The sequence below is a fragment of the Dipodomys merriami genome, unplaced genomic scaffold (genome assembly GCF_024711535.1).
Source record: "Dipodomys merriami isolate MVZ:Mamm:240054 unplaced genomic scaffold, mDipMer1.0.p SCAF_202, whole genome shotgun sequence".
Classification (NCBI taxonomy): Eukaryota; Metazoa; Chordata; class Mammalia; order Rodentia; family Heteromyidae; genus Dipodomys; species Dipodomys merriami.
This window is the reverse complement of record NW_027203405.1, coordinates 720,723-733,737: the sequence shown is the minus strand read 5'-3', so window position 1 is coordinate 733,737 and position 13,015 is coordinate 720,723. Positions and strand designations below refer to the sequence as shown.

The following is a 13,015-nucleotide window of genomic DNA, read 5'->3' as shown; positions in this document are numbered from 1 at the left end:
ATTGTACTCTTCATCTTCCCTTTTCTCCTACTACTCTGGGGCCCCTGCTGCTTTTCTTTCACTAACACCAAAGGCCAGGAACCGGAGGCTCTCTCTTGGCAAACAAGCACACGCAGGGCAGTGCTGACCCGTGTCTGTGAGACTCACTGTGTTGTGTTTTGGTTTTCATTTGATAAAAGTAATTCAAAATTGTCTCAATATTTCCCTTTGGAAAAAGAACTTGTTAACTTCTAATCTTGGACATTTTATGATACATTTTTTGGCAATTTATAGTGACTTTAGACACATTTTCTAGCGATCTAGAGAAGCACTCAAGTCAGATGAGATGGAGGTCAGCAGACACTATGTCCCAGCTGACTTGGCTCCAGGTACTTCTTGCCATTTTCCCTGTGGGTCGCCAGCGTCTGTTTCGGGATATTGTGCCATCATACACAGTTCCTCACTTCCCATCCACCACCTAGGTGGAGCTGACGGTGGAGGGGTGCGGGCAGGCGCGGCTCTGGGAGGGGCCGCCTGGGACCGAGTCCTCGGAGAGCATCGGGGCTCTGGAAGGCCGTCCATTGCCCAGCCTGCCAGACCAGGTCTCCCAGCGCCTGCTGCCCCTCGGCCTCAGTGCACGATTCTTCCCTCTCTTCTTCCTCTCCTGGCGTCTCCTTCTCCTCAGTGTGCTTTGCAGCCAAGGTAATCACTGCCACAGCCTCTGGCAGAGCAGCACACAGGGTGCTCCACAGACAAGGGGGCCCACACACCCCGAAGGGCTCCGCCCACAGAGGCCTCAGAGCATGAGGGGAAAGGAGGGGAGGGGCTGCCAGGCTCCGGAGCACCGAGGGCTCACGGCCTGTGCTGCTGACCCAGCAGCGGCAGACCCAAGGAGTGACTGGGCAGATGGAGCTGGGCTGTGGGCAGCAGTCATGAGCAGGGGAGCCCGGCTCCCAAGCCTCGCAGGATGTGAAGAGGGGAAGACTCACAGCTTAACACCACATGGAACTTGCTGGAAATTAGGGCCAAGACAATTATGAGAAGGAAGCACGAGGGAAATGAGGCTCAGGGTGAACCGGAAGCATTTCAAAACTATCCCATCCCCGGGACTGGCTGTTTAAAATAAACAGGAGCAACGAGCTGGCCCGGCGCCGGAGATGTTTCCTAGAACACTGCAGCCTCAGGCATCTCCAGCCGGGCTGTGGAGCAGCACCTTGCTGTCTGAGGATTATGCGGATGTGAATGGGGAGGCCCTGCTGTCTTCCCGGAGCCCCGTGGAGCGGCTCACGGCGGGCTCTGCCCCTGCGCGCAGCCGGCGGCGGAGGTGCCAGGACCCGTGGCGCACTCACTGACAGCACCTGGGGAGGCGCCGTCGGGACCAGTCACCTGCCTTAGATACGACCACTCCCCAGACCACAGATGACAACGGCGCAGAAGGTCAGGCACCGGAGCACTGGAAAAGCTCATCCTCACCAGTGCACGTGCGCTTAGATGTGTGCGGTCCTGTGGCACTGGCGTCACGTCTGACCACAGGCCACGCTGTGTCCGGAATCCTCCTCGCTCCTGAACACCCCTCATCACTTCCCCTGGCCGGCTTTGCTTCAGGTGCCTTTCTGGGCCGTTCCATGGCCAGGTTCTAAGCAATGGTGTGAACAGACACGTGCGTGTGCGGAGGGAGAAGCAGCTCCCGAAGGCTCCCGGAGAGAAGCCCTTTGTTCACAGGACTTGCACCCTCAGAATTTGAGTGCCTCTGAGTCATAAAACCAAGCTTTCAGTTTAGCAAGACTGAGTTTTAGACAGGAGGGAGGGACGGCAGGGTGGACGCGAGGTGTATCCGTCGATAGCCTCCCGCGTCGTGCTCTGCTGTCTGAAACTCCAGGGACAGAGGCGCGTGGTCCACTGTGGCGGCAAAGCCAGCGATGCCCGAGGAGCGGGAATGGCTTGCGGGGAGCACACGGGGTGCCGGGGCTCCCGCTCTGTCCTGCAGCTCCTGAACTCACACTGCTGCTGCCTCTAAACAGTCACTGCTCATCAGAAGCTACTTTGTTAGCTAGCAGGGTAAGACTTTGCTGGCATATGTAATATTCTGGTTACCACAGAGCAAGTTATTATTCACCAGGTCCAGCCAGATGCCCAGCAAGGGCCAGCAGGAGTCAAAGTGGAACAGAGGTCAAGGCCAGCCTCACTCGGGACGAGGGGAGACGGGAGGCAGTCCCTAGCCTCGCGATCGCCACCTGAAACTGCCGGGTCATCCGCAGCTCAGCAACTGCTCACAGCCCACCCGTATCCTGGCCAGCCCAGCCCAGAGGACCTGCAGACATCGCTTGGAGGGCTGCACCTGGCTGCTGGGTCCCGGGTGAAGAGGTTGCAGCAGAGGAGAGCCTGTGGCGCTGCGGTGGCGCTGTGCGAGGAGCTGCCCACCCAGACCCTCCGCTGTCTGCCCTGGCGTCTGCTCCGGACGGTGAAGCGCACACCGCACTAGAGGTGAGCTCAGTGGGTCATCAGGCCGGCACAGTGGCCAGAGCAGTGAAGACCTGGCCAGCCAGGGGTGGGAACGACTGGGTGGGGCCCAGGGTCTGCAGGGAGTGTGGTCGGGGACCCAGGGGTGTGGGCCGGGGTGGGAGTGAGCAAGGGGACATGTGGACAGCCTTGGTGGGGAGCGCGGTGCCTGGAGACAGGGCGCGCGGCTCGGCGCACAGGGCTGGGCTCAGAACACCTGCGGGTTCATCCTGCGGGCGGGCGCGAAGAGCAGGGCAGGTGCATCCCAAGCACAGAGTCCAAGGCCATGGGTGGATGGAGTGCGGCTTCAGCAGTGACAGCAGGGGAGGGGGCGGGGGATGGAGAGGGGGAGGGGGAGGGGGAGGGGGCTGAGCAGCCGGGGAACTGCGCTGCTTCACACACAGGCCCTGCTGGGCACGCACACGTGTACTCGTATGTGCCCTGCCACACAGGCTCACACTCAAGGCTGGTGGAAACCCACCAGAAACACAGACCTGCTTCTCCCAGCTACAGACTCTCCAGCCCTGTTTGCTTAAGGAACAAGCAAAGCAGAAAGCCAGCCCATCACAAGCCGCCACTGCCTCTTCTCCATCTCTGTCCTCAGCCGATGGCTCATCTAACAGGCCGAGGAAGCGGCTCTGTGTTCTGAGGCACCCCGACGCGAGACCTCTCCTCAACGCATGGCCAGCTCGAAGACCTTCCAGCACCAACACACCTTTGTTCTGGAACCTGCTCTGAGTCTGCACACTGGCGCTCCCCACGCCTTGCGGTGCCAGAGCTGCCTCCTCTGCCCTCTGCTCGGCCCTCGGCCCTCGGCCTGCGTTTCTGGCTTCTCTCCAAGATCACTCTGCTCCTCCCCAGCCACAGGGGCCAACTTAGCACCCAGCTGCTCCCCTCCCGCCCCATGCACGAGGACCCCGCCCCGCACTTGATGTACCCCTACAAGCAATCTCCTTTGCACCAAGGACATGTTTTTAAAACAGGACTTGGCTTTTATAGCTTCTCTCTCCCCAAACAGTTAATTCCTGTGGCCTTCAAGATACAGTTGAGTGTCTCAACCTGGCCGCCGGGATGGCGGGGGGGGGGGGTGGTGGTGGAGGGGGGGGGAGCCAGCCCCCTCCACACCACCTGGGGCACACAGGCCGTCCCGCTTCCCGCTCACAGGACAGGCCGAGGTACTCACGCTGTCCACAGCGAGGATCTTGGCCCAGATGAAGACGAGGAGTGGGCGCAGCTCTCGGGCTGAGCTCTGGAGCAGCTTCAGCACGTAGGGGAAGATGCCCACCGACAGGGCCTGGCGGAAAAGGAGAGGGTCAGAGGTGCAGCTTTCCTCATAGACTGAGCCATTCTTCCCAGCTTTAGACGTCCTCTCTCCTCCTTCCTTGTTGGCTTATCAATGAATTACTTTGTTGGTATTAATCAAGGTTCCAAACCAAACACAGAGAGGCAGAGAGCCTCGCCTGCCAGCTTCCTGCCCTGTAGCCGCCCCCCCCAGCGCCGTGGCACCCCCTCCCACCTCCCGGCCCCTGCGGCACTCGGCGGCAGACCTGCTATCAGGTGTTTATTCTTCATCACTTAAAGTGAAGTAAAATAGCTAGTTCATGCAAAATCTTGAATCGTCTCATCTCATAACTATGATTTTCAAATTTCTTTATGCTCAAGGCTAGTGCTCTATCACTTGAGCCACAGTGCTATTTCTGGCCTTTTCTGAATAGTTTAATGGAGCTAAGTTTCATGGACTTTGCTGCCCGGGCTGGCTTTGAACCGCGATCCTCAGATCTCAGCCTCCTGAGTAGCTAGGATGGCGGGCGTGAGCCACCGGCGCCCGGCTCCAAACTTTAACTTTTAAACTCCCCCCCCCCCCAAACAGGACCACAGGTCAAGTGCAGCCGGCCTCCTCTCGTGTTACACTCCTCTCTGCCTCCTGCACCTCCTTCCTTACGCGTCTGTTGTTTTCTGCCATCTTTTTGTGTCTACCCTTGAGTGAGTGGCCGGGTGCCTCAGCGCTGCCGTGCCCCACAGCGCGGCCAGCCGGTGGCTCTGGCTTCTTGGCAGTGGAGGGAGGGGCTATTCTGACATGCCAGAAATACTTCTAAAAACTAAACTAGACAAAAAACTAGGTAGAAAAATGGGTTAAAAAAAAAAAAAGCCCAAGACGCCAGGCTCAGGCCCAGCCACGGCCGGGGCTGAAGGGCCGGGGCGGTCACCCCACACTGTCACACCGTGGCTCACGTCCCCCCAACCCCCAGGTGAGAGGGAAACACGCACCAGGCTCACCGCCCAGGGACCCAAGTCCAGAAACCTTCCCAGCAAGTCCAAGGCTCTCAGGCGGTGCACCTGGCTTAGCAGCACCTGGGAAAGACAAGAACCAACCAACCGGCGTCAGAGACCACACGGGCACATGCTGAGACACCCCCCACGGCCGCCGCCGCCGCCGCCGCCGCCGCGGACCCGCGCTCCCAGCTCCCTCCGTCGTCCCTAGCTAGTGCTTCCAGACAGGGCAGGAGACATGCGGTACCCCCAGCACGCAGGGAGACACAGATGCTCACTGCAGACAGCACTAGAACAAGCCATCTCTTCCTAGTGAGGGAGGCAATGCACCCGGGCTGCCTTGCTGGATGAACTTCTAGGCGCATCCCTGACTGATGACGCATTGCCGCCGCCCTCACTGAGGATGGCCTTCAAGGTCACACTGCATCTGGCCACATCAAGTCCCACGCCAGCACTGCTTCATTTGCATAAATGGAGTTTATGTAAGTCCTTTCCCCCTGCTGGATATCTGTACTATCATAAACATTTGTTACTGTAAACAATGTTGTTCATATAAACAATGCACATAAAGCTGAGAATTAAAATTTCAAGGTCAGAGCATCTAAACCTACTTTACCAATTGCCCTCGGCTGAGCGGATTCACCCCTTTAACAAGAGCATAGTGAGCAGCGCTGGCTGAAAGATGACTTTGGATAACTTCCTCAGTATCGGTGAGACCTCAGTTATTTGTTTGTTTATTTATTTGTTTATTTTTGGGGTCTGGTTGTGGGGCCTGAACTCTGGGCCTGGGCGCTGTCCCTCAGCTCTTCAGCTCAAGGCTAGTGCTCTATCACTTGAGCCACAGCGCCACTTCCGGCTTTTTTGGTTTTGCTTATGTGGTGCTGAGGAATCGAACCCAGGGCCTCAGGCATGCAAAGGCAAGCGCTCTACTACTGAGCCACCTTCCCAGCCCCGAGACCTAATTTATTAATTCATAAAGTAAGCATAATGCAACACTGACCCAAGGGGTTTAATGAACTTAAGTAACAAAAGCTCCTGAGAAAACACTAGCCATATTACACTATTTATAGTCAACATAGTGAAAATACACCTTTTTGGTCTAAAGTTTCTCATTACTAGTGAAGTTCAGTATTTTCTTTCATAATCAACCAACTATTTTTTTTTCTCTCTCTTTTTTTTGGTCCGTCATAGAGCTTGAACTCTGGGCCTGGGCGCTGTCCCTCAGCTCTTCAGCTCAAGGCTAGTGCTCTACCACTTGAGCTACAGCCCTACTTCTAGTTTTTTGAGTGGTTTATTGGAGATAAGAGTCTCAGGGAGTTTCCTGCCCAGGCTGGCTTTGAACCACGATCCTTACATCTTAGCCTCCTGAGTAGCTAGGATTACAGACGTGAGCCACTGGCGCCCAGTAAACTATTTTTCTAGTAAAATCCTTATTTTTTTTCCTACACAAATGCTTCTTGTTTTTAAATGAATAGCAATCATTAATAAAGAGCACTCTGGACCCTGTATCTCATATGTCCTTCCCTTTTCCTATGACACTGAAGCTATGTATTTTTATTTTTATTTTCCAGGGCTGAGGACCGAACCCAGGGCCTTGTGTGCGCCGGGTGGGTGCCCTTCCTCTGGGCTAAACACCCAGCCCCTGAAGCTATGTATTTTTAATGGGGTCATCATGTTGACTCTTCCTTCACAGCGTCTACACGAGAGGATCTGTACTCAGCCCAGACCTACAGCATTTCATCCTGCCAGCCAAGAGCTTAGTCCTTTGCCGTTAGACCACACATTTATTGGAAATACAACAGCACACTGAGAGCAAACAAGGTCCTCCTAATGAAGCACTTGCATTGATCTGCAACATCTGTATGAAAGCAGTATATAATCATTCTTCCCTCTCTTTTGTCACTATCGGTCACCTTCATTCTTCTGCTTTGTGTCTTTGCCCACGTGGTACCTGAGGGGAATGCAGATAGTCACAGCGAGTCCTGGCGGGGCCCACAAAACCAGCAAGCCCAGTGCGCCAGGATGTGGCCAGGCAATGAGATGGAGCTCATGTGTGTTCACAGGTCTGTGTTCAAGAGCCTACAAGGTAAGCCGACAGAGACCGGAGACCCCAGCGACCCCAGCGGGGAGAAGATGGCAGTTACAAAATCATGAAAGCCAGGCATAGTGGTTCAAGCCTGTAATCCTGGCTGCTTGGGAGGCAGAGATGGGATCATGGGGAAAAGAGGCTCGGGAAACTCCGTCTCATCAGTGGCTGGTGTGAGGTGATGGCAGGCGCCGGCTGCCTCACCGTGGGGACAAGGGCTGGGCGCAGTGACACAGGCCTGCCATCTCTAGCGACACGGGAAAACACAAACAGGAGGACCACAGCTCATGTTGGTCTAATCTTGAAATAATCAGCGTAAAAAGGGGCTGGAGGTGTGGCTCGGCCTTTCCAATACAAGGCCCTGCGCAGACGCTGGCAGCACACACGGAACAATCAATACACCTTCCTTCTCACCCCCTTAGTGGTAGCAGAGGACACAGTGGCTCACTGGAAAAGGTGCATTTCCATGCTGATACTTCTTGCCTGAGAGGCTGCAATCCAGTGGCCTGACAGAACCTCTCACTGGCCCCAGACGACACCAGCTAGTGCCTCTGTGGCGGTGAGTGGGTGGTGCCAGGGAGACAGAAAATTCGCTTTGGCTCCTGGGGAAAAATAGCAGGGAGCTAGGCACTGAGGTCCGTATTAAAATGCTTTTCATGTAAGTACCACATCTTGATCCGCCAAGGCACCGGAGGATAACTTATAGGTAACAGAGCCCAGGATTTGTCAGGGGAACCAGCCGGATGAGGGGGAGGCCGGGCCGCACGGGCCATGCCCAGTGAAGCCGGCACTCCTGTGTTTTGTCTTCCCTCAAAACTCCCAGGCCTGGTCTGGGAAAGAGCCCACAATGGCTGCAAGGCGCCGGTGGCACGCACCTATAACCCCAGCTACTCAGGAAGCTGAGACCTGAGGACCGTGACTCCAAGCCAGCCCAGGCAGAAAAATCCGTGAGACTCTTATCTCCAATAAACCACTCAGAAAAAGCCAGAAGTAGCAAGTGGTAGAGTAGCTCAAGTGGTAGAGTGCTAACTCTAGTATACAAAGAGGCTCAGGGACAGCACCCAGGCCTAGAGTTCAAATCCTAGGACCAGCCAAAAAAAAAAAAGAAAGCAAGCAAGCAAGCAAGCAAGCAAGCAAGCAAGCAAGCAAGCAAGCAAGCAAGCCCTGGTGGTGGTGAAAACCCCCGCAGCTGATTATCTGAGAGATCAGACACACAACGCTGGGAGGGCAGCCTCTGGAAGCCCGCCCCGCGGGGGTAAGGACTGTGAGTGGAACAGTATTCACAGTAAGGTCAATAAAAGGCCACTGTACAGGACAGTCTGATGGAGTCAAAAGAGCTGGACTGGCATGCTTGGCACCGGGCCTGTTTGGAGAGGGCAAACCTCACTCCTCAGCACTGCAGACCTAGGGGAAGGCCGTGGGAGAGCAGTCTCTGCAGACAGACGCTCAGGTGACCCAGGGACCGAGAGGGGCGAGGGGAGTGGCGCACAGACCCCACCCACAGCCTGCCCGGCCTCTCTGAACGGCCAGCTTTCTTTGCCTCATTGCTGTTAGTGTTGCAGTCTTTTGTCTTGAAACTCTGCTTGTTTGCTGACAGCTCCCCTTGCAGTCCCAAGTTGGTCTTTAATCTAGACGTATGTAAGAGGAACAGCAATCATTTTTATGCTCTTCTCATGATGCCAGAAAAGCAGTGGATATAAAAGGCACCAACTGGGCTGGGAAGGTGGCTCAGTGGTAGAGCGTTTGCCTCGCATGCATGAGGCCCTGGGTTCGATTCCTTAGCACCACATAAGGAGAAAAAGCCGGAGATGTGGTAGAGCGCTAGCCTTGAGCTGAAGAGCTGAGGGACAGTGCCCAGACCCAGAGTTCAGGCCCCACAACCACCACCACCAACAACAAAAAGGCACCAACTTTTTTCTTTTTAAGAAAAATGGAAGTAGAAAACAGAGGATGGGGACAGGGGAGAAGACTTAGGGAAGGGGTGTGGATCAGGATGCACAGTCCTCATCCACTGACGTGTAGAACTGAAACCCTGGGTACAACTACTAGAGGATTTATTTATTCTGTTACAGACCTGATCAGAAGCCAAGGGAACCAGCTGCTGCTGCACCTCACAGCGTGTACACGTGTGCTTCCACCCGTGATGGTGTGGGGAGCGGGACCTCAGCTCTGGGCGGGGCCGCAGGGCCCAGTTTCTAAATGATCTCAGGAGCGGGAGCCACTCCGTGAGCAGTTGGTCCAGGGGAGATGGAGGGCGCTGTCCCTCACAATGGGGTTAGTGGTCTCAATACCAATGCACGAGCCTTCTTGATAGGAAGTGAGGCGGATGTCCTTGAGGTGGTAGGTAAGGAGACTCAAGTCCCCACTCTACCGAGGCCAAGTAACCTAATCAGTGCCGGGGGCGGCTGCCAGCAGGCAGCACCCCACCTGGAAGCCCCCGGAGGCTGCATTACGCTCACACAGGGGAGGAGCCTTCCCACGTGCCCATGCCAGCCATCCCCAATCTGCGAACAAAAGAGCTTCTGGCTGGTGAGGTGTCTCAAGCCTGCAATCTCAGCTACTCAGGAGGCAGAGACTGGGAAGAACATAGTTTAATGTCAGTCCAGGCCTAAAGTTCACAGGCCCCCATCTAAGTCAGTAAGTCTTAGGGCAAAGTGCTGACTTGTGTCTACGTGGTGACGTGTGGCTATGTGGTGATGTGTGTCTATTTGGTGATGTGTGTGTATGTGTTGACGTGCGTCTATGTGGTGACATGTGTGTATGTGGTGACGTGTGTCTATTTGGTGACGTGTGTATATGTGTTGTCGTGCATCTCTGGGTGACGTGTGTCTTTGTGGTGACGTGCGTCTATGTGGTGATGTGTCTATATGGTGATGTGTGTCTACGTGGTGACGTGTGTCTATTTGGTGATGTGTGTATATGGGTTGACGTGCATCTATGGGTGACGTGTGTCTGTGGTGACGTGTGGCTATGATTCCGGCTACTTGGGAGGCATAGGAGGATCACAGTCTAAGTTTTGCCCCAAGTGATTCTTTTCAGATAGAGTCTATCTGAAAAGAGCCTTTTCTAGTTGTCCTTGATTATTTTTCATTATCAAGGAAAAAGAGAGAAGGCTCAAATGAAAAATAATCAAGGACAAAGAGAAAAGGCTCAAATGGTAGAGTGCTTGCCTGCCAAGTACTATCTCAGAACTGCAAAAAACAAAGCAAGACAAACACCACCAAAGCTTTTCTGGTTTCTGAAGTGAGTTGTCAGACTCTGGGGCCTACGTGTGGCAGTGGCTCCAAACCAGGCCACTGTCCCAGCATAAACTGGCTTTTCTTGGTCATGACTCCAAACTTCATTAAGTTCACACAACTCTCCACAAACACACATTCACTGAAACAAACACTGGTGACTGATTATCTGTGATAAGCCCTGCCACCCCTATAACCCTCCCCTTCAGCCACTAAAGGATCAGCGGACGGGACACACACAACTGGTCTCCAAACCACAACTGCGCCACGGTTTGCACGTGACGGGGGCACACCCACAGGGGCCTGTGTCTTTTTTTTTTTTTCTTCCAGATGTGGGGCTTGAACTCAGGGCCTCGGTGCTATCTCTGAACTCTTTCACTTAAGGCTGGCACTCCACTTTATGCCACAGCACCACTTCTGGTTTTCTGGTGGTTAAATGGAGATAAGAGTCTCATGGCCTTTCCTGCCCCGGCTGGCTTTGAACTGCAAACCTCAGATCTAGCCTCCTGAGTAGCTAGGGTGACAGGCGTGGGCCACCGGCGCCGGTGTGCCTATGTTTTAAAGTGACAGGATGACAAGCCCGCCACACCCAGAGAGGGCTGATGCACACGCGGCTCTGGCAGTAGCCCACAGGTGCTGGTTAGGAAACCCTCTGTGACCCATTCATAATCTGCTCAGCACCGCTTGTTCTGCTCTCTGGGGGTAGTTTGCATCTGTGTCCCTGCGCAGAGGGGACCATGGTGTTGGCATGAAGCTGGCTGGCGGCAGGGCTTCACCGGTTCCTGATGTATAAGCAGGAGCGGTGGGGAAGGGCGGAGGAAGGGAATTCGATACTTTACCACGAAAGCCCAGTGACATTTTTTCTTTTTTGGTCTCTCATAGGCTTGAACAGGTGCTGTCCCTGAACTCTTCAGCTCAAGGCTAGCACTCTACCACTTGAGCCACAGCACCATTTCTGGTTTTCTGGTGGTTCACTGGAGATAAGAGTCTTATGGACTTTCCTGCCCAGACTGGCTTTGAACTGTGATCCTCAGATCTCGGCCTCCTGAGTAGCTATTATTACAGGTGTGAGCCACTGGCACCCGGCCCCAGTGATTTCTGATTGGACTGGTGGGTTGTGTTTACCATTGGGCCCCACAGGGAGCAGAGGAGCGGCTGGGGGTCCACAGACCTCAGGGCGCATGCAGGCAGCCTCAGGTGAACCAGCCTCGCTGGGATCCTCGTTTTGGCCTCTTTCTATGGATGCCTCAGCCAGCCGGGCCTTGGCTGCAGCAACTCACCTGTAAAACGATGGGAAGTTGCTCCGGGGGGCTTCTGTTCTCCACGCCCATGGTGAGCCACACCTGGAAGGCAGTCAGCTGCTCCGCAAAGAACGGGCTGTGCTGTGGGATAAGCAGGAACCGATTAGGGCCACACGAGGGCAGAGGGGTCCCACGCTCTGTGACGGGGCAGAGCCCGAGGCTTTGTCAACAGCTATGGTGCGAGAAAGGAAGAGGGTGGCCCTGAGGCCTGTGGCCTGAGCCCTGGGACAATGGGCCGTGGTTGGTGGGCGAGGGGCAGAAGCAGCCTGCGGGGAAGATGCCAGCTCAGGCACTGCATCCGTGGTGCACGGCGCATCTGAGCGGAAATGCACCGAGCTGACTGCACCCGCCATCCGAGCAGGGATGTCAATCATGGCACACAGATTTTTTTTTTCTTTCTGAGACAGGCCCTCACCATGCAGCCAGGCTAGTCTGGGACTCTCAATCCGCCTGTCTCAGCCTCCTGAGTGCTCGAATTACAGGTGTGTGCCACCATGCCCAGCCAGATCATCTTGTAAATTGTCTAAGTTTGTATTTGTTGTTAGCACACACTGCTTGTACAGGGGGAGGAGCTCGTCACATTTCCATACATGCGACGATCAAACTCATCCCCTTACTCTCCCTTATCCTTCCCTTTCTTCTTTTTTTTTTTTTTTAAATTTTATTTTATTTTATTTGAGAACATACTGTACAGAGGGGCTACAATTACATGGGCAGGACTTCCCTTTCTTCTTAAAGTAATTCCAACAGGTCTTACTGTTCTATTTTCACATGTACAATAACATAATTAGGCCACATTCACTTGCATTCATCCTCTCCATCCACCCTCCCGATCCCATTCACACCCACCCAAGGTTTCATTTTTTACATCGCATGAGAAATAGAGGGAACCTGGGCCTGAGCCAGGCCCCGCCACAGAGAGGCTGAGGGCGAGTGGAAGGCAGGCAGGAGGTGTGGTGCCCGGAGCAGGGAGGGCTGCAGGGAGAGCAGCACCGAATGCCCCGAGGGTGAGGGAAGACTAGGTTACTCTGGCCACCGATCGTAAACATCAAGAGCAGACGCATGGCTGGGATGGGGCCAGAACAGAAGAGGGAACGTGGAGCCACCTCTTTGGGAGGTGGCTGCCGGAGGAGAGACACGTAGGGGGTGGATGGAGAAAGTGGGTTAGGAAATGCATTGCAGATCGGGAGGACAGCAGCATGTGTGTGACTGGATAAGAGGGAGGTGCACAGACCTGGAGGGGCTGGCGCTGCTGGATGGGGCAAAGCCCAGGGCGTCCTGCAGGGAGGGGGAGAGCAGGAGGGCGGGGCAGGCAGCAGGAGGAGACCAGGGAGTCAGGGAGTGCGTGCGTGCGTGGGGACAGGCTCGGGTGGAAGGAGTGGCTTGGGGGGTGAATGACTGGGGAGGCAGGTCAGGGCTGTGCCGACAGCACACAAGAGCATGGAAGTGTTGGGGGAGCACTGGAGGCCAGCAGTGTGCCCTCAGCCGCACGCCAGGGCCTGGCACCCTTCAAAGGCGCGGGTTCAGGAGGAGGAGCACAAGGCTGATGGATGAAGGGTGTGCATTTGAGCAGGAAAAGATGCGCAGGCCTTCCATGTGCAGAGCAGGGCAATTCCGGGCTGAGCTTAAACGTGCCCATGACG

At 55.1% G+C, this 13,015-nt stretch overlaps 1 protein-coding gene across 3 annotated transcripts in view; it reads right to left on the bottom strand.

Annotated features, from left to right (window-relative positions):
- The window catches only part of Rptor (regulatory associated protein of MTOR complex 1), a 287,902-nt gene that overhangs the window by 59,739 nt on the left and 215,148 nt on the right, over positions 1-13,015 (bottom strand). For all 3 annotated transcript variants that reach the window (XM_070031607.1, XM_070031605.1, XM_070031608.1), the window contains 3 exons: positions 11,352-11,453; positions 4,747-4,830; positions 3,662-3,772 (listed from right to left, as the gene is read on the bottom strand). In XM_070031607.1, the coding sequence (XP_069887708.1) occupies positions 3,662-3,772; positions 4,747-4,830; positions 11,352-11,453 (297 nt within the window). The remainder of the gene's footprint in view (positions 1-3,661; positions 3,773-4,746; positions 4,831-11,351; positions 11,454-13,015) is intronic.